This window comes from Mastigoproctus giganteus, chromosome 4, assembly GCF_048544385.1.
Source record: "Mastigoproctus giganteus isolate SK-2022 chromosome 4, ASM4854438v1, whole genome shotgun sequence".
Classification (NCBI taxonomy): domain Eukaryota; kingdom Metazoa; phylum Arthropoda; class Arachnida; order Uropygi; family Thelyphonidae; genus Mastigoproctus; species Mastigoproctus giganteus.
In genome coordinates this window covers 128,793,553-128,815,934 of record NC_143578.1, presented here as the reverse complement: position 1 = coordinate 128,815,934, position 22,382 = coordinate 128,793,553, and the positions used below count along the sequence as shown (strand labels likewise).

General features: G+C 35.6%; 1 protein-coding gene across 3 annotated transcripts in view; it reads left to right on the top strand.

The window, feature by feature from the left end:
* LOC150087056 (uncharacterized) overlaps positions 1-15,484 on the top strand; it is a 599,010-nt gene extending 583,526 nt beyond the window's left edge. For 2 of the 3 annotated variants that reach the window (XM_090372918.1, XM_090372919.1), the window contains one exon: positions 14,158-15,483. In XM_090372918.1, the coding sequence (XP_090229044.1) occupies positions 14,158-15,404 (1,247 nt within the window). In that variant the 3' untranslated portion in view covers positions 15,405-15,483. Of the gene's footprint in view, positions 1-14,157 lie in introns of all 3 variants that reach the window. The other variant, XM_090372920.1, reaches the window with a different exon arrangement.
* The last annotated feature ends 6,898 nt before the right edge of the window (positions 15,485-22,382 follow it).

Sequence of the window (22,382 nt, the reverse complement as noted above, 5' to 3'; positions counted from 1 at the left end):
ACATCAAGACGAGAAGAAGTAATTCTTTCAAGAGTAAGAATAGGTCATACTTACCTGACCCATCTTCATTTACTCACAGGAGATGATCCACCACAATGTCCACATTGCTATATAAATATGACTGTTAAACACATTCTCATTGACTGTCCCTATTATAAACAAGACAGAATTTCAACCCTGCAATCACTGGTTATCCTTCAACAACCAATAACCCTAGAGAATTTGATAGGTGACAAGGCAAATATATCTGAATTCTTCCGTTTTCTGAAGCAAATTAGAATTTTTAATCTTTTCTGATTAAGGACACTTCAGACAGTACGATTCTTTCCCTTTTCCTTTAATATAAATGAATAGGCGCATTATAGCCAAAGTTGCTTATGCGCCATGAAACCCCCACAACAACAAGCACTTCTTGATTTCCTTGTGTTCTAACTGCTCAGCCTGCATCATCCCTAGGTATTTGTAGGTCTCTCCTTCTGTCATAGCTTCGATCTCTTTACCAGTCAGCAGCTGGTAGTTTCGGCCAACTAATTTTCCCTGGTGCAGTGTGTAGGTCTTTCATTTTTCTAAACAAAATTCCATCCTGATGTCCTTGCCGAATTCTTCAGTGATCCGGAGTAGTTGCTGGAGTTGCTTCTCAGTTGCCGCATAGAGCTTGATGTCATTCGTGTACATCAGGTGGGTGAGGGTGTATGGGTTCTTTCTTCCTTCTTTGTGGTTATATCCATACTTACTGCCATTGAGCATGGTGGATAGCGGGTTGAGTGCTAGACAGAACCATAGTGGGCTCAGAGCATCTCCATAAAAGATTCCTCTTCTAATGGGGATTGGCCTGGTTGTGATGTTCTCAACCTTAATGGTCGTACTACATTTTGCCATTGTTGATCCTGGGAAGTTTGTCACTATCGGATTGACCTTGTAGATCTTCAGGGTCTCTATTAGCCAACTATGAGGTACGGAGTCGAAGGCCTTGCGGTAATCGATGTAGGCATTGTATAGGTTGTGGTGCTTCTTGAAGGCTTGATCCATAACTGCGGCATCTATGGTTAATTGCTCCTTGCATCCTTTGCTCCTCCGCTTGCATCCTTTCTGCTCTTCAGCCATTATGTTCTGACTCTCTAAGTGGTCTGATATCTTCTTGGTTATGCAGCTGGTCAGGATCTTGTACATCATTGGGAGGCAGGTGATTGGCCTGTATTTCGTTGGGTTTTTTGTAATCTTTAGGCTTCAGATATGTGACTCCTTCAGTGAGAAACATCGGGATTGTCTCCGGGTGCCTTATCATTCGAGTGAACTGCTCTGCTAGGTTCTTGTGTGTGCAGGTAAGCTTCTTGTACCAGTAGTTTTGGATGTTATCAATTCCCAGGGTTCGCCAGTTGTGGGTGTTCCTGATCGACTGTTTTACTTCTTCTTCTCTCATCTCCTGTATGTCCTTTGTTTTCTTGCATTCTATTTCTATCTAGGGTGCTCTGTTGTTATGTCTTACTTCACTGCTCCAGATATTTCCCCGGAACTCTTCAATTGTCTTCTTCTCAGGTGGTCCGTTTCCTGCTTTCTCATCTTCATCCAGTTTCCTGTAGAAGGCTCTTTGGTCCTCATCGAAGATTCAGTTGTTTATTTTCCTCTGGGAGCTCTCTTTGTATCGGTGTAGTCTCTTGCTGAGTGCAAGGAGGTTATGCTTCAGTGTGTCCAAGTATTCTCCTATTCTCTGATTTCTGGTCTCAAGTTTGTTGTGGAAGCTGTCTCTCTTGAGGATGCTCTTCACCTTTCCAATCAGTTTCTTACTTCTATTACCTGTTGGTATTGTGTCAACTGACCTATCTTGACTCTTAATTCTTCTGTCTTCTTCTGGTCTTTTTTTCCAAGCTGGCGGTTCCTCCTGTTTTCGGTTCTTCTGCTGCTGGTCTCTCGTTTCTTTTCTATTAATCCTAGTGGCTGCTATTGCAGCACAGTATACGGTTGTGTGGATAGCTTCCAGCGTTGCACCATTGTTGTCAAGGTAATATAGCATTATTTGCCGATTGAGGTGGTCTGTTACTCTCCACAGGATTTTATTTGGTCTCTGCTTGGGTATCACGTGGGTTCTTGTGTTGTCCATTCCTTCAAATTCTGTTAGGGCCTTCTTCCACTGGTCTTATTATTATTATTATTAGCCGTATGGTGCAAGGAAGCCTGAGGCTTATGCTGCACCAGCAAAAAAAAAAAAAATTTTCCGAGTTTCCCTGAAAGAGAGAGAGAGAGAGAGAAGGAAAGAATGAGAAGTAGAAAGGAATCACCAAGAAAGAGAAGAATGATGATATCCAGCTCAGGACCCTGGATATGCCACGCCCATACTCACCAGATGTGAGCCCCTGGGGCTATACAATGGAAAAAATTAAAAATATATGTATGTATATATATATGTGTGTGTATAAAATCTGGATAAATTAAAAGAAAAATACATAAAGATGGAGCAGAACACAAGGTGTCAAGGCTAATAGAAGAAGATACAAGTAAGAAAAGAAAAGAATGAGGAATAAAAAGAGAAAGAATTTTAAGAACCTAAAAAAAAAAAAAATATATATATATATAAAATTATCTGATATTAAAGGCTGAATCAATGAGCCGATTAAGCATAGAAAAGCTGAAAGGGAAAGCAAAAATATATGATTAATAAGAAAACTTAAAATAGTGAACATCAAACTAAGGGTGGGAAGTATTAAAATCACTAAGGAAAAGAAAGAGTTTGATGCAAGCTTAAGAAAGTTGGTACAGTAGTCCCCCCCCCCTAATCCGTGGGGGATACATTCCAGGACCCCCAGTTAATACCTGAAACCGCGGATAGTACCGAACCCTATACATACTATGTTTTTCCCTATATATATATACCTATGATAAAGTTTAATTTATAAATTAGGCACAGTAAGAGATTAACAACAATAACTAATAATAAAATAAAACAATTATAACAATATACTGTAATAAAACTTGTGTGAATGTGGTCTCTCTCTCTCTCTCTCTCTCTCAAAATATCTTATTGTATTGTACTCGCCCTTCTTCTTGTGATGATGATACAATGCCTACATGATAAGATGAAGTGAGGTGAATGACGAAGTGTTAGGCTACTATTGACCTTCTGACAATACGTCAGAAGGAGAATTATTTGCTTCTGGTGATCCTGGATCATCAAGCCATGATGGTGTCGATGGTTGGGGATCCTCGATAGTTGAAAGTTTTTTGCCGAAACCTTTTGGAAGAACATTATAATCGGAAGTTTTTGTGTCTTTCTTTTTAACTCATCAAAGTGTTGCTGCAGAGGTTGTAATCCTTTGGTGATCATACGGGTGACTTTAATGCTGCGTTCCATCCGAGGATCGTATTCCATAATTTTGTCCTTTAATGTCTGTGCAATTCGAAACTTCGGCAAATTTCGGTAATGTCCACATTGCTGGTTCTGCTTCAGTTTCTTCTTCTCCCTCTTCCTCTGTAGATGACTCAACAAGTTCTTCCAATTCCTCATTTGTTAACACTTCTCAGTGGTCTTCAATGTGTTCTTTCATTTCTTCATCAAGCATGTCAGCAAATCCTTCTCCACCAACTTGTCTTGCTGCGTCAATGATTTTCCTAACTTCTCCATCGATCCCCGGAAAGCCTTTAAAATCATTCACCACTTCACTCCATAAGATCTTCCAGCAGTTTTTGGTTTTAATTCATCCATTGCAGCTTTGATGAATGCTATTGCATCAGCAATAGTGAATGATTTCCAGCACTGCGTTATGTCCGGATTAGGGTCTAGATCAATTGCTGATCAAATGCAATTTGATCAGCAATTGATGGGTAGAATTTCTTGAGGGGTAGAATTTTTTTCAGCCTGGACTGTACTTGTTAACAGGAGAGACTGCTTCTACAGGGATGGGATACACTTTAATAGAAAGGGTACAAGAATATTTGCTGATGCTATCGAGACAGTGTTAGGTGGGTCGGAAAACTTCTATCTTGGGAGGATACAAAGACTAATAGATTAACAGTAGCCACTGGCAGAGATGAAAGTGATTCTTACACTGCTTCTATTAGAATGAGCAGAAACCTGAAAAACAAGATGCAGGATATTTCGGAGACTGCTGGGAGTCATTGCGGTACAAATAAACACGTGGGTTGTGTTAGGCTAGCAAAGAATAGAAACAGGTGCATGTATACTTGCGTGTACACCAATGCTAGGAATTTGGTAAATAAATTTGATGAATTTGAGGTATTGCTCAAAGTATCAAAGGCAGATATTGTCGGGATATCAGAGACGTGATGTCACACAGATATAAGGAATGCAGAACTGGAATTTGGGGAGTACAGTGTCTACAGAAAGGATAGAGAGGATAGGAAGGGAGCAGGGGTTATGCTATTAGTTATGAAACACATAAAATCCAAGGAAGTGAAGCCAGTCGACATCGCTGGACAGTGCAGTGTCGATTCAGCTTGGTGTGACATAAGCATTGGGAAATCAAAATTGAGAGTAGGAGTGTGCTATGGGCCTAATGACTCTGATGAGTATAATAAGAAACTGTACAGGGAAATAGTGGGCCAATACATCAGAGAGTCTTATAATGGGACATTTTAATTTCCCAGATATTGACTGGAATTTGTGGGTTGGACATTCACACACTAGCAAGGCTTTTGTGGATTTATTTCATAATTGTTTTCTACATCAGCATGTTCGGGAGGCAACTAGAGGGAGTAATACTCTTGATTTGATTATCAGTAGTGATTCTTCATGCATTAAGAATCTGCAGATAAAGGAACCACTAGGTGGCAGTGATCACAGTGTGCTGAAGTGGGATTTACTCAAAGAGGTAACTACCATCAGGGGTAAAGGGAAGGGTTATTGCTTTCGTAAAGGCGATTACGATGGTCTGAGACGGTATTTAAATTCTATACAGTGGGACCAAATGAAGATGTTACCAACAGCAAATTCAAAATGGGAAACATTCAAAGAACTTATCTTGGAAGCTACTAGGCTTTACATACACCAACTAAGAAATATTGTTCAAGGTTTAGGCCTAAATTGATGTCAGATGAACTAATGAGACATGACAGAGAAGAAAAATGCATGGGATACATATAAATTAACACGTGACACAGAAGCCTATGATAGATACAAGTTGATATGTTTACCAATTTACAAAGGAGGTTAGGCAGGCAAAGGCAGATTACGAGAAATCCTTGGCAAGGGATGCAAAGAAAAACAGCAAAGAGTTCTTTACTTATGTAAACTCTAGAAGGAAGGGGATGAATCAGATTGGTCCACTTGCTATCGATGGGTCAACTGTTGATGATCCTGCTCAGGTACCTAACAAATTAAATGAATATTTTGCATCAACATTCACAAATGAGGAGTTATTCAGCGAGGGGAATGCCAGAGGTGTATTCAACTCTGGCAGTAAGCTAGATAATCTTGTAATAACTGAGAGTAAAGTGGAGGAGAAATTGTTGAAGATAAACACAAGAAAGGCACCTGGGGTGGATTGGATCTATCCAGTTATATTAAAGGAGGCAGCAAAGGAAGTAAGCAAATCCTTAGCCATAATTATGAGAGCCTTCCTTGGACTCGGGGGAGGTATCCACAGACTGGAGTTGTGCAAATGTGCCCCAATTCACAAAGGAGGATCAAAGGCCAACACAAGTAATTATAGACTTGTGAGTTTAACTTCTGTTCCAGGAAAATTAATGGAGGCACTGGTTAAAGAAGACTGCAGGATCATCTAACAAGACTTCAGTTATAGCTCAGACACAGCATGGTTTTGTTAAGGGGAAGTCTTGCCTGACCAATTTGATTGGATACTATGATGCAGTCACAAAAGAACTGGATGCAGGGAATAACTTTGATATTATATACTTGGATCTTAGAAAGGCTTTTGATACTGTTGCACATGGAAGACTGCTGCACAAATTGGAGCAGTGTGGCATTGGAGACAAATAGGACTTTAAATTCCAACCCTTCCTCTTCCAAGTATTTTTGCACTTCTGGGATGAGGCATTGGTGGAACCATTCCATAAACAAGGTGGCTATAACTAATGCTCTCTAATTATGTTGCCAGAACATGGGCAAATAATTTTTGTTTTTGCTTTTGAGTGCGCTTGGGTTCTTTGCTCTGTACACTACACCTGGCTTTATCATATGCCCTGCAGCAGTCACATAATACCAGAGTTAATCTGTCCTTCCATGTTTTATGCCCTGGTGCCTCCACCAGGGCATAAAACATGGAAGGACAGATTAATTAACTCTCAGATAAAACATTTGCACTTTTACGAATGTAGGTTCTATTTGGCATCTTCTTCCAGAAGAGCCCAGTTTCATCACAATTGAAGACTTGCTTTGGATGGTATCCTTAATCAGCTTCTTCAACTCTGCCGGAAATGTGGCAGCGGTTTCTTCATCAGCATACAAAGCCTCTCCAGTAATTTTTATATTTTTCAGTTCAAACCTCTTCCTGAATCTGTGTAACCATCCCTTAGTCGCAGTAAATGCCTAGGTGTCACTCGTTTCAGAGGACCCCCTTCGTATAAGCTCGATGCTTTCTGGCACAACACGTTGCCATCGATTGGAACACGTTTTCTGTTCATGTATTCCACCCACAAATTTAATGCCTTTTCCATATTAACTAAGCACTTATCACGCACTGTGGCCATAATTTTTGCAGTTTGAAGTGCGACAGCAAAACTAGCACGAATTTCTTTTTCCTTCTTCACAAATTCACAGATAGAAGATTCGTTCTTACCATACATCTTAGCAACCTCAGCATACAATTTTTTTCTTTCCTTATTAAGTCACGAACTTTCACCTTTTCACTTAAAGAAAGTGTTTTATGGCTTCTCTTTGGCATATTCGAATTTCCAGCATCACTACTCTTGCACTTTGGGGCCATTATTAAGTAAAGTAAGGGTTACTTGAACACACAGTACTGGGATACTGCGATAGTCAATCTGATAATCGAGATGGCTACTAAGTGACTAACAGCAGATAGCATATACAGCGTGAGATTTCATCATGCTTATGCATTTAAATTCATAAAACTTATGAATTATTTATTTCTGGAATTTTCCATTTAATATTTTCAGACCATGGTTGACCGTGGGTAACTAAAACCGCGGAAAGCGAGACCACGGATAAGGGGGGACTACTGTACATAGATCAGGTATTTCATCAGGGGACTACACCTGACTATATACCGAGCCACTGCATTTCTATGCAAATTTATGGTAATTGAGGAAAGATTAATATAATAGGGGGAAAAAAATTTAATATAATAATAAAAAAGAGGAGGGAGAAAAAGATAGATCCTCCAAAATAGATCCTCCAAAATAGATCCTGCAGTGTATATAATTAATTAATTAATATAATTACTCTGAATATTTAAATAAATTATAGTGAATACCTTGAAATTCATGTATATACCTTAAGTATTTTGTGTTAAAAAGATAGTGTTAAATTTGCATGTCCTAGATAAGGAGAGATAAATTTTGACTGAAAAATATAGTAAAGATGTAAATTTAGTGTAACAGGCAAAGGTATAGAAATGGGAAATAAAACAAGGAGCGGGAAGGAAAAGGTAGTAAAAATAAAAGAGGCGAAAATAGCAAAGAAGAAGGAAAGCAAGAATGTCTGAAGCCGACCAGGCTAGCTGGGTGGGTAAAGTGCCTGCCTGGCAACCCAAAGGTCGCGGGTTTGATTCCCGCCTCGGGCTTGGATCAAAGTACTGCAAAAACCTTGGGAGGTGCATTATGGCCACAGAAGCCTATGTGCCAACAACTACCAAAACAAAAAAAAAAAAAAAAAAGAATGTCCGAATCGCCTTCATATTACGCTAATAGCTCAACAGACAGAAAAATGAAGGAAAGAAAATAAAAAGATAAAAAGCAAAGAAAAGAGTTTAAAGGATACTAGGCAAGCTGGGTGTGTAATACCCACTCTCTTAGGAGGACCTTGGCTGAGAGAGCATTAACTGAAGGATAAACTTATACCAAAAAAAAAAAAAACACAGAAAAATGTATTAAGCGGTATAGAAACGGGAAATAAAAACAGGGTAAGGAAAGGATAAAGGTAGCAAAGAATAAGAAAAGTAAGAATGTCCGAATCACCCTCATATTTCACTAATAGCTCAATGGATGGGAAAAAGAAAGTAGAAAGATAAAAAGCAAAGAAAAGAGTTTAAAGAATACTAGGCAAGCCAGATGTGTAAATACCCAACCTCTTAGAGAGGGCCTTGACTGAGAGAGCATTAGTTGAAGGAGAAACTAATACCACATGCCTGTAATGTTTTGGAATGTCAAAAAAATATGGTTAAAAATATATAAGAAGAAAACAAATAAATACCTTGGATTCATTAAATTAATTCAAGTGTCATCAAGATAGTCATAAATGGGATATAAACAGAAGCAAAGAGCTATGACAACTGTTGAGTTCCTCAGAGAAGAAAACAGTATATAAAGTGTAATGCAGACTGAATAGAGAGCTGTGTAAAAGAAAGAACAACTAGTGCCCTCTGTAGCTGTTATTAGTGTAACATAGAAATGAGCTGAGCTTCCGAATAAAAAATAAGCCAGTTGAGACCAAAATACATTTAAAAATATGAATGCGAACGTTTGTTACAGCAAAACCACAATCTGGAGAAAAGAGAGAAAGAGCAACATGCAATAGATGAAAAGAAGAATATAAAATACCATTTGTAAATTATTGTTGTATAATATCGGTGTAGATACAAGCATTGACATCATTCAAATATAAGTCATATAATGCATTTACTCTCAAAGTAGTGGAACTACCACCATTGAAATTTACATCTGTACATTTCTGCAAGTATGAAGTTAGCACTAACCAAAATGCAACATTAAATCCAAATATATGTTTGATAAATGATAATATATTTTTGATGTTATAATTAATAAACTTAATAGGAACGTTGTTAGTAACCAATTTAATACAAAGGCAGTTAAGGCATTAGTGAAAAGTGCTTGATTACTGCTTAAATTATTAAGCCGAATAATCTGCGTACAGATAATGTTTTTATGCACTTTAATGGAAATATTAGAATTCCAGTTAGTTTGGTAAATAATGTTAAAATTGAATTTACCCTTTTTGTCAAATAATTCTAAATTATGATGAAGAGGGGGACTATTCAATGTAATACTTAAATCAAGAAAGTTAGTATATCGATTACCAGTGTTAAGCTATAAACCCAAGCAAACTTACTCTGAATAAAGAAAACACTGGTAATTTCCAGAATTTTCCATTGCCTATTTAAGGATCGTTTTATGCACTGACAGTCAGTTTTACTTTGGCTTTAATACTGTTCAAGTCGGTTATATCGTAATGCGAGTGAGCTAATATTTGTGTTGCCGTTTCTATTTAATGAAGTTAGTAAGCAAACAGTTTTGTGTTGTGACTCTTATATACACATGATTCCAACTTGATGTTGCTTTCCAAGCCAACTAGAAAAAGAAAGGTTGTTGATGAGGGGAGACAATTCCAAGAAAGATGAGAATTGAGTTACTTTTGCACAGAGGTAAAAGGTAAAATTGTGTGTATTATTTGCAATGAATCAATTAGTGTCATCAAAGAGTACAATATTAAATTACACTATGGTACAATTCACAAAGAAAAATTTTCCTACTTTGAGGGTAAATTAAAAGAAGAAAAACTAAAGGATATGAAGAACTCACTTCAAAGGCAGCAAAATGTAATTACAAAAAATCAGTAGTGAAAGCCAGTTATGAAATCAGCTATTTACTGGCAAAACATTCCAAACCTTTCTGGCTGAAAACGTGTCCCGGAAATGTGAAAGTGTTCCAAGAACTTTTGTTGTCGAGAAACGCAGTGGCTGAAAGGATAACTGAGATAACAGACAATTTGCCTGAATAACTGCAGGAAGCGTCTGCAATGTTTCATTGTTTTTCAATTGCACTTGACGAAAGTAATGATATTCAACATGTGGCACAAGTTGTACTGTTTCTTCGCGCCTGCAATGACAATTTGAATAAAAAATAAGCCAGTTGAGACCAAAATACATTTTAAAAAATGAATTCGAAAGTCTGTTATGTCTGAAGTTTTTGGAAATGATTCCCATCTATGTAACTACTACTGGGAAAGACATTTGTGACTGCATATGGAGCATTCTGGAGAAATACAAGCTTCCTCTCAAGAGACTCGTGGCTGTGACTACCAATGCTGCTCCGATGATGACAAGCAAAGTCAAAGGATTTGTTTCAACACTAGAAGCAAAACTGAAGGACGAGTATCCAGACAAACAAAAATTGCAATCTTTCCAATTCATCAACAGGTTCTGTGTTCGAAAATACTGAAAATGGACTGTGTGCTCAAGACTGTAGCCAAAACTGTGAACTTCATCTGGTCCAGAGGACTGAATCACTGCCAGTTTGCTCTCCTTCTTAAGGACTTGGAAGGTGAATTTGAAGGGCTGCCGTACTACACAGAGGTTCGTTGGATGTCTTGCTACAATGTACTAAAGATTTTTTTTTACTTTTGGAAAAAATAATACTGTTGCTGGAAATGAAAGGTCAGGATGTATTGCTTCTGAAGGATCAGTCTTAGGTATACAAGATTTGGCTTTCCTAGTAGATATTACAGGTCACCTAAATGATCTAAACATCAAACAACAAGGAAAAAATCAGTTGGTAACAGACATGCACAATGCACTGGCTAGTTTTCAAAAAGAGTTTATTGTATGGCAAAATCAATTAAAAACATATACTCTGACTTACTTTTCTGTGTGTGAACAATTGAAAAATCAGTCAAAGTTATACCTTTTCAAAATATTATGACAATAGAAAAGATTAAAGGTGAATTTGATAGGCGCTTTAAAGATTTCAAGGAGCACCAAGAACATTTCATTTTTTTCTCTTTTCACGGGTCTTTTTCTTTTAATGTCGAGAGAGCTCCCATTTCCATACAAATGGAACTAATTGATCTGCAGAATGACTCAATTTTAAAAGTGAAATACCGAGAAGTTGGGATGGCAAAAATATCCAGAGATAAGAAAGTTTACCGCACAAGATCTGTGTTACTTTGGGAGCACATATTTATGTGAACAACTGTTTTCGCATATGAAAGCTAACAAAATAGCCCCCAGAACAAGGCTAACCAATGCCAATCTTTCTTCCATAATGAAGGTTATGTCTTCTCAATCTTTGACTCCAAATCTTGCAAAGCTGGTTGCAAGTAAACGGAGTCAAGTGTCTGGCAAAAGGGCCTAAATTAGCTAATTTCATGTGTATTCCCTCGTTGAAATTATCTGGAATAAACTTGCTTTTCATTATTCGTTCTGTTATTTATTCGACTTTTATTTCCTTTCAATTAGTTATTAGTGCATTCTCGGCTGCGAGTATCAATCAGCAACAACTAAGCAATTAAAAAGCATCTTTAGGCTTAGCAATGGCAAGGTTTGTAGGTCGTGTGCGGCCCGCGTGAGGTACACTAATACGGGAAATGGCCCACTGCCCAAATGAGTGTGACATCCGTGATCTATAACCATGTGGTAGGGAGACTAAATAGTTACCAGAACTGATTATTAACTATTCCAGCATGAATTATATAATGCAGATAGATCTGCATGAGTAGAGAGTTTGGAGATATTATGCGAGGACTGGCTATACATATAAAAACAGATAAATTTAAAGTTGTTATTGGATGGCTACTACATTTCTGTGGGAGAAATGGAACAGTAAATAAAAAAAATAAAAAAAAAATACAGTGGATAATCACTGAATATATTGTATGTAGTTTTGAGGTATTTGATTTTTTCTCCCCCTTTTTAATTTGGAAATTACTGTTTATATTTAAAGTTGGATTAAAAATTTTCTTTGGCCCTCTAGCTGATGTAGCAAAAAAAAATAAAATAACTTAAGAGTTATTATTTTATTTTTTGGGATAAAAGGCAAGAAATAGTTGAAAGCGGTGCACTTATAAGATACTGCAGTGGCCATGGGCATCCACAGAAAATTTTCCAGGGGGGGGCAAAGCTTGGAGACAAATAATTATATCAATAAATTTTTAAAATAATTATTTAATTATACAAGTAGATTATAGAATACAGTATTGCATCAATACAAAAACACATACATAATGTATATAAATTTAAAATATAAAGGAAACAAGAATTAATACACACACACACTGGCCTCGATTAATGCGATTAATTCGTCGCGCAAAACGGAAACGCGTTAATCGAATATAATAATCAATAGGAAAAATTATAATTGGTCCTTGACCTTCTGGAATGTCCATAAAGAATTTTAAAAATACCTTTTAAATAACTTTGTAACTGTATACAATGTAAAAGATAATGAAAATAATTATGGAATTAAATGTTTATTGCATAAAATGGCGGTTCCCAAACTGCGTGCCGCGGAATATTTTAAATTTTTGAGGGAAATACAGCAATACTCAACATCTTTCAGACACCGCACAAACTATTTGCTCGAGGTAGTTCACAGTTTCAGCATTTCTTATTAAGTTGTTTGGACCTAACTATTAAACGGAACTGTTAGGTATTTCTTTTGGTCTGGGTGCGCCTTGAAACAATTACTGAGATACTAAGGGCGCCGAGAAAGTTTGGAAACCTCTGACAATGAAGAAATGACTGTTGCAGAAATATTTGAACAGTGTTGACTTTCTCTTTTCATCAATCAATTTCCGATAGCCGACAACAGTCTTCTCTGGGCCCTGGCGAAATAAATATCGCAGAAAACCTCAAACCTGTTGTTTGAGGTTCTCTGCAATACGAAAGATTTCATCTAATTCTTTTACCATTATCTCCTTCGCGGTAACATTTTCATTTGGCTCATTTAAAAATTTGAATTTTTATGCAAGTGCGCATTGACTTTATTAGCAGGAGACAAACAAACAAGTAACGCATCTTCTTCCGATGGTTGATGGAACACACTGAAGTGGGCAGCAGGCAAACGTTTGTTTGTTGACCGTACGACTTGCAGTAAGCTTAACGTGCGATTCAAATCTTTTTCAACTATTGCATAAAAAAAAAAGATCGCGTTAACTGTAAATTTGCATCATGCAAAGTGAAAAGTGGTGGTATAATTTTTCAAATAGCGTTAACTGAAAATCACGTTAATCGAACTCCCGTTATGCGAGGCCTGGCTGTATATATATATATATATATATATAATAATAATAATAATTTCAATAATCACATATTGTATAAGAATTGAATTCTCCATCTATCGCTTGCAAACCTATTGATGACATTTTCAATAAATTTCTTCTTTACCGCTTCCTCTTCTAGTTTCTTCCTGTGCATACTAATCATACATAACCCTGATAAGCGAGTTTCTGAGATAGTGGACACCTTAACCATGTTTTCACACGGCTCAAGGTGCTGAAACTTCTTTCAATGGTACAGGTCGTAACAGGTAATGTCATACCAATAGTTATTGCCGAATTAATAGTTGCAATGTTCCAAAACTTCTGGTAAAGTTTGGGGAATATCACTCGATTAACCAAAAACAGGAACACATGTTTTATTGCTGCAATAGATGAAACACATGTTCTATGGTTACCCCGCCGAGGGCCGAAACTGGCCAGCCCGTAATAAAATTTTAAGGCAGACAAAGCGTTCCGTGGTCGAGGGTGTAAGGTTACATATCTCAATCACTTTTAGGATTATAATTTGTGGAATTTTTTACTCAATCCCAGGGAGGGGCAAGTACCCTGTTTGCCCCCCCCCTCTGCGGACGCCCATGGCTGTGGTTTAACAAAAGACTTGTTTATCAAAAAATAAAAAATAAATAAATTCCCCTACCACCTCATTTCTGATGCTCAGCAACATGAGACAAGCAAAATATATAAATAAGTAAATTAAAGCTGTACAGAAAATTAACAGGAGCAAGTGTGGTACACTTTTGTGCCCGAACACAGTAAGTACTATAAAGGAATTTTTTTTTATAGCTATACATTTTCCATTTAAAAATAATGATCTAGGTTTAAAATGAACACCATACTGGAGAAATACTTTTAAGTCACACCAACATAATTCTAATAAATATTTAATTTTTTTCTTCTTTCTTTTTGTATTTAGTATGCAAGGTTAAATTTCCTTATTGTCATTTAATATATTGTAATAAACTTATATTTTACTATTAAATTTCTCTTTTCAGAACTTGATCTTCCTCCATATCCAGATGTGTGGCTTAAGTCAATAAACCCAGTGGCAGATGCATCACCAAAGTGCAACAGCAAATTCTTTTCAGAAGAAATAGTTGTGAAAAATGAAAATTTTTTGGAAGTTCAGGAAGAGAGGTATGAGAAAACTTCTTTGAAACGTGTTTCAGTGAAAGAAGAACATCAAGAAGTAGAAAGTGTAGAGGAACCTATAAATAAAAAGCCAGCTAAAATTGTGAACTGCATAACTAAAGAACAGAGTGAAATTGATTGGTCTCATAATCATCATCAGAATTCTCCTGTTTCTGAACCTTGTGAGGATGATGATCTAGAACCTCCTAACTTACATCCAAGTGTTGTGGCAGAAGATGATGAGTATGGTGAAGAGAATGACATTCCCTCTGGTATTACAACAGTAGCTGCACAAGATGAAGATATTGTATCAAAAATCAGAAAGGAGCTGAATATTTCACCACTTGAAAATGAAGATGATGATGATGATGGTGAGTCTGTTCCTCATGTAGACTTTGAAACACCTGGGGAAACTAGTGGCTTAGCAGATTTCGAACCGCCAGTGGCTAGGACAGAAGAATCACTTGAATCAGCATTGTTGACTTCATATGGTAATGGAGCAAGAAATGGTGTTGAATTAAAATATGACTTTGAGATGTTGGATGGTGCATCAGAATGGGCTCAAGCATATAGTGGTCAGGGGCACAGAATAATATCAGAGTCTGAAGCTGCTGTTGAAAGCATCTTAGAAGAGCAGAATCAAGGAACAGATTTGGATCTTTCAGTGATAGAAGGACTAGAAGAGCAACTTGACGAAAGTCAAGAAATTATGCCAAATGGCCTTAGAGAAAGAGTGGAAAGAAGGGAAGCAGATTTAGGTTATGTGGGGTTTCATCTACAAAAGAGTAGAATTTGTACATTAGAACGGGAACTGGGAAAAGCACAGGGTGGGGGTGAGGACCAAAATGATAAGCGCCATGCTCAAGTACAGAGTGCCATTAAAAGTATACTGGAACTGCAATCAACTGAGAATCGTTCCTACTATGAGGATGGAGATGGGGAATTAGTTTCACGCATATGTAACTTAGAAAAAGGAACTGAAGGTGCAGATAAGCAAAGTCATGAATCAGAAGTCATGGACTATGATGTAAGTCTTGATGCGGAAATAGGTGTATCTAGCAGTGAATCAGATGCAGTACTAAATGAAGCTGTAAGAAGTATTTTACTCTAACTTAATGTGTTCTAGTTACCTAATACATGCTGATGAGCCTTTAAAAGAAAATAGTATTGCAATATTCTTTGTAAATTTTAGGTGGTTTTTTTTTTAACCAAAATACTTGAACTGTGCAAGTCATTACTTTAGTGATTTTCATTAATGCATGGCTCAAAATGTTGAATACTCATTAAGCAAAATGCACAAAAAATATTGTGGTGTATTTATTTTTCTTCAACTGATATAGATCCCTGACTTTGACATCATTCTTCTAATTTATGAAATTTATTTTCATGAGTAGCTTTTATCAAACATTTCTGTTTATTTATATTTCTGTCTGTAATGATATGCACATATTATGCAAATCTATATGTTCCTGTTAATATAATTTAGTGAGTGAACAATTTTCTGTACTATATCTCTCTATATATATCACTTACCTGCTCTTTCAAATAGGCAGATAAATAAGATCAATGTAAAGCAATAAATAGATGATTAAAGTAGTATTTATACAAACTGGCTTATCTGCATGATATTAGGTAGCTGCAATTGAGGAATATTTAGGGCATAGCAAATGTCCAAGCTTCCTCTGCTATATGTGTTCCGTCCTGATTAGCAAAAAAATAAAAAATAAATAAAAAGGAACAGCTGAAAGTGAATAACAACATAAAGAGCAGATTTTTTCTCCCCAACACATAATTTTAAAGCTATATATATATATATATATTATGTAGTGTAAAACACCAGTGGAACCCATTTCAAGAAAATGCTTAATTGGGTTATAAACAAAATTTAACATTTAAAATAGTTTGCCTGTTTCTAGAAATTCCACTTTTCCCATTATTCCTAAAGTAAATTATTTCATAATACAAGACATAATATATAATAATTATTTTTTTTATATATATAATTTCTAGAAACAGGCAAACACATTTAAATGAGTCTGTCTGTTTCTAGAAATAATTTGAGTTTTTCTCATAATTCCTAAGGTTAATTATTTTATAATACAAGTAGCTTACTTTTTTTTTTTTTTAAGTTAACTGTAAGCATAATTATGAGTTCAGGAGGACTACTTGTATCAGATATGACAAAATCCTGTGTCTTTCAGCTTAAAACAAAGTTATAAAGGGAAAAATTTATATTAAAAAGAAAAAGAGAAAATGCTGGAAGCAACTTTCATTTAGATAAAACTGTGAAGGCATAACTTTTGGAAATTGTATTTGCACTAAATTATTGGATACCAAATTTAAAAAAAGCATTATCTTAGCACAGATATTTCACTGGTGTTTACACATACTAATACATATGTTATAAGCAAAAATTCAGGATACTATAAAATTACTTTTTAAAAATAAAAAGAAATCATAACGAAAATTTATATGCGCATTTATACAACCAAGATAGTATCTCTATGTTTTTGTTTTATTTTCCATGCATAAAAACTGCAACACAAAAGTTCCATTTGTTCTAGATTGTTTTGCTTTGTTATGCATGCATGAAACATACACACACCACACCACACATATGTGCCTCCGTATATACACACACAGCACAGCAAAAAATAAATAATAAAACAATAAATCCTGTTTATTGTGACTGATCTCACTTTCAATAGCATATACGTGGTATTAATTATAATATAAAAATATCAGTTTAATTACAGTTAGTAATACTGATTCCAAATGCATAAGAGCTTCATTTGCCAATATTAAAAAAAATAAAAAAAAACACCATGTTTAGGATTTATAGTCAGTTTTATCTGGTACCAGACATCACCAATAATATTTATAATTGTTGTATGTTACTTTGAGCTCTGGTTTTCAAGTGATTGTTTTAACAATCACTCAATTTTTATTTATTATATGTGCATTTCTTTTCAAAATTAATTATCAGTTTATTGATGTCTTATGAAATTTAATTTTATTGTAACATTACCAAAATCTATATTGTATAATTTTAAACAATTATTGAACTTATTCCCAATAGTAATGCACCTGAGTAGAACCATTTAGATGCAAATTTCAAGTAATGGGTACTGCCGTGTCTTGGTTATATTTGATTATATATTTCAAGAAAATAACATTTTATGGATATTCCATTATATTTTACTGTATATGGTGATGTACTTAATAATTTTAATGCAGGTTAACTGAATTAAGATTTTACAATATTTAAAGAATTTAAAATGGGTTAATGACATATCACTCGGAGATTGCTTTGTTACACTGCAGTATGTTGATTTACTATACATGTGTATCTTTCATCTCTTTCTCAGCGTGTGTGTGAATGCAGATTTATTTTGTAAACTTATAATAAGTTGTATTGATTTTAACAAAAAAGTGCAATATTTTGACCCTAACAAATGGAGAACACTTTTCATAAATTTTGTTTGTTGTGCTTCTCCCACTTCTTTGTTACATCAATTTGTCTTCATTATTATTGGATATGTTATTTATGAAATGTGTGCTTAATATTTTATCGGATTTATTTCTGTAAAATAATAGTTTAAAATATTAAGCACACATGAAATCTGAAAGCTGAAAAATACTGTATCAGTATTTCAATATAAGTGAGTGATAAAAGAAAAGGTGCATTTGCTTCATAGTACTGCTAGATATCTCCTATTTCTTGTACTTGATGTATGGTGCAGTAAAACTGCTGAAACTATCTGAACTATTTCAGTGAAAATTGCCTTTCAGATACTGAAGTCTATTTTCCATTGTTAGTCTGTAAGGATGTTGCTACTATGGTGCAGCATCATTAAATGATCCGTACTTAGTGTGCCTGCAAGATTAATGAAAGCCAAAATGAAATTAATGTACTAGCACCGTAAACTGGCAAAGGAAGAAGGCGACTGAGTAATGTTTTTGTTAACTTGTCATTGAAAAGGCTGTGTGGTCTTTTAGCATTACTTTTATGAATTTTTATAAACAGATGTGTATCACTGATTTAAGAATCATTTATAAAATATTAAATTACCATAATTATTTATTAATAATTATGGTAATTCAATGTTAATAAAATGTAACATGAATCTCAGTTTTTCATGATATTGATTAAATTATATTAAGGTCATTTTAACTAAGAATATATCATGTATTAATTAGCTTTTTTTTTTTTTTTTCTTCTTTCTTTCTTGTTGTTGCAAACATTTGAAACAAATTATCCTTATTTTAAAAACATTATAGCTTGAGCAATTTGTAAGATCTTTGCTCGTAATATGGATAAAGAAATTGCTGTGAAATGTTAAATTAGTCTTTACAAAATTGAATTATGGTTTGTATGGAGAAGATTGCCATAATCTTTATTATCTGTTGCTCATTTTAATAGTGATGGTTTTTCTGTTGTTTCTAATGCCTGGATATAGAAACCATAACTCAGATATAAAAACTGTAATTGCAGCCTTTTTAATGACTTCAAATTGTTAAGATATATATTTTACTGTGATGATTTTTTTTTCCCTATTATATTTTAGTGCCACTTTTGTCTTTCAGTTTTGTGCATGGGGTAATATTGATAGTTTCCAGCCAGTATACAAGGATTAAAGTGATGGCTGCTCGATTGATATGTTTGGCTGTTGTGATAAAAGCTCAACCCGCAGGGTGAAAGAACCCAGACTGTGTAATATAGTAACTGTAGTTACTCAGGGTTAGATGAACTTACATTATGATGATGGTGTACAGAATGACTGCATCTTTGACATGCATTTTTTTCTACAAAATGGTTGTAAATATTTTATTAAACGTCCTGAGCTGTCAGCAGACTATTGTTGTTGTCTTTATTTTCTCTACCCCTGCCAGTACAGGGTATTAATAGGATATATTGTTACTTTCCACAAACATACACACAAAGGAATCCGTTGATAACACTATGTAACAAAAAAAAAAAAAAGTTCGTTTATATTTAAATATTTCTATTGTGTATTTTGAGTCCAACAGTTTCATTAGTTTTTCTCTAGTATCAGTTTTTGGCATCATTTGAAGGCAGTTTTGTTTTTGTGACATGTAATAAATGCATACCAATACAATGGTATTATAAAAGCCTGTAGTATTTATAAAATGTTGGGGGTTTTTTTGTTTTTTTTCCAGAAAGATGTAAGTTATCTCTAGATTCATTCTGCTATGTTTGTGGATAATATATAGATCCAAAGGAGATGAGGCATAATATTTTAGGTGACACCAAGTTTTGCAGTGCTTGCAAAGCCTATTTTGAAATGCCTTGGGTGATCAGAACAAGTTGCAGACACCTCATTTCTTCTTTGATTAATTAATCAGTTAATCAAAGAAGAACTGTAGGTCAAACATTAGAGGGATGTTTTTTTTTTTTAATGAACAGAAACAAAACACAAGGTATCAAAATCTATAGTACTTAGTAATGTGCATGGGTTAAAGGATATGGGGGGGGATGGAATGCCAGAAACTTTGCTCTGGAGACTAATGGGTTTCACCACTTCAAGCCTCCAATAAGCAAAGTGGTGGTATTGCACCATTTGATATGTGTGTGAATATGGAGAGAGAGTCCATAAGCCATCATGATGACTGCTACCTTTTTAATGGTTGATATATCATAGTTTAAAAAGTCTGCAGAATAAAAGCTGTAGTTTATCTGTATTTGATCATACCATCCTCAGTTGTTGCAGTGCCACACAATGAAGACCTGCTGATTCTCAATCCACCTTCCAGAGAATTGCTTTTGGAACTGGATAAAGAATCTGGTGAATTGGATAATTGGGATTACACCATAAGAAGCCTGTTCAAATAAAGTACCCGGTTTCCCTAATTAGCAAGAATTGGATGGAACTTCTGCATCACAGCTCCAAAATTCCACCTAAAGAAACAAGACATCTCTTATGCATATTTTTATGCTGTTGCAGAATCTCTGTGCTATTGTTTTGATCTTTATGAAGAAATTGGCATTAGAATCCTCCACAATCCAGAGGAGTGGCATCTTTTCATAGATCATTCAAGTTTTAAAGTTTGTTGCTTCAAAATTGAGAATGTACAGCAATTAATTCCTGTTGTGCACTCTGTTAACATTAAAGGGGACTACAATGTGCAATAGAGATCATATATGACCAATATACATGGGATGTCTGTGGGGATTTAAAGATGCTAGGATTCCTTCTGATTTTTCAAGCTGGTTTCACTAAGTTCCTTTGCTTTCTCTCTCCCTGTGACACTGTGGCAGTAGAACAGCAGAAAAGAATGGCTTGCATCCATCACTCTGCATCAAGCTGAGACTGGTCAAACAATTTGTTAAAGCAAGGTGACACCATCAAACATATACAATTCATATTTCCAAAATTGTCTTTTGTCTTTTCTTTCCACAAAAAATAATAAAACGGGGTTAGAAGACATATACACAAGATTTTCGCATACTATAAAATCTGAAAAAAGGTAACACATTTGCCTTGTGTATGATGATGTGATTTTTCAATTTGAAATGGTGGGAAACATGACATAATTAGAAACTGCAAATAAATAAGCATAACAACAGTGTGCAGTGCATAGAAAGCAATGCAAAAATATCATATGTTGCAGTTCGTAGTGATGATGTCATTCGTGCCAAATGTTTATTTGCAACTTTTGTAATAGAACACAATTTTCCTCTGAGTTGTGCATGCAGTCATGTTTTTCAGAAATATGTTTCCTGACAGGGAAACAACAAAAAATACAGATGTAGATAAACAAAAAGTAACAGGCATTGTTAGTGAAAGAAGAGGTGGTATTAGCTATGAAAAGCAGGCCAATTTCAGTTGCTACAGATGGCAGTAGTTAAAGTGATTCCTAGCTATATCTGAAAGCTTGGAATTGAAAAATTAGAGGGAACTGTGGTGACCACAATTCCCTCTAATAAATGAGCCTTGATGCTCATTTATAAGGCTATATTTCTTCTGATAACCTGTTACAGTGAAGCAGTGTGGTGTACCAGAGCCACCATTATAAGGAATAAGCTTAAATTGGAGTCAGTCCATTTATCTATGCTACTTACCACCATGAGGGTGCACTGTAAGTACCCCTGCCCTCGTGGTCCTGGTTGGCTCTATGCCACTATACCTAGAGGTGCTCAAGTGAGGACTCTTTCAAAGACCGAAAAAAAGGCATCCTAATGGAACAGCTGGCATTCAATTTGACCTTGCAAATCAGCCTAAGTAGGAGAGGAAAAGGATAGCGGACAAGCTTCAGTCAATCTGGAAGAAACCTGATAACACTACCAAATGTGCTATTACCAAGAAGCTTATTCCCCTGTTATGATCACAAGTCCAAAGCCATTTCCCGGTACTCTCCAGGACTACAGGCCACTTTCGACATAAGCTAACAACTTTTGGCATTGAAAATAACTCATACTGTTTCTGCAGGGAACTTGAAGGCTGGGAACATGTTATGTTATGTCCAGAATACAATGACTATTGAGTAGACTGTTTTCCAAGCTCAAAGGCAATCCCTGCAACTCAGCACACCTGTTTCTCTTGGAAGAGAACTTCTAAACTGCATTTACTGATCAAAAATGCAAATCAAGACCTGTGACCACAACTACTAGTGATAGCTGAACATACACTGTCTTCTTAGCATTATGACCATGGCCACTCTGAATACAATGGGATATCACGCATCTTCCCTGAATTGTGACTGGACTGCAATTTGATGTATAAACGACGGGACTTTGAATGCAGCCGATTCCCATGTGGGACTTGTCCAAAGCATGCTTCCAACAACCTGTAACTCCAGGATAGACTACCATCAAAAACTTATGTATAGGCAGAATTTAGGGTTAACTTTGAAAGTGTCTGCAATTCTGTCTGGACATAATGGGGGGAAAGAGTATATAATGAGGGCCTTGTCAATCAATTCGATGCTGGAGAAATTGTGCAAGACTCAGGGGTAGTGTTTTTTCCAGCATGGACTGTGCTTGCTAACAGCAGAGACTGTTTCTATGGGGATGGGATACACTTAAATAGAAAAGGTGCAAGAATATTTGCTGATGCTACAAGACAGT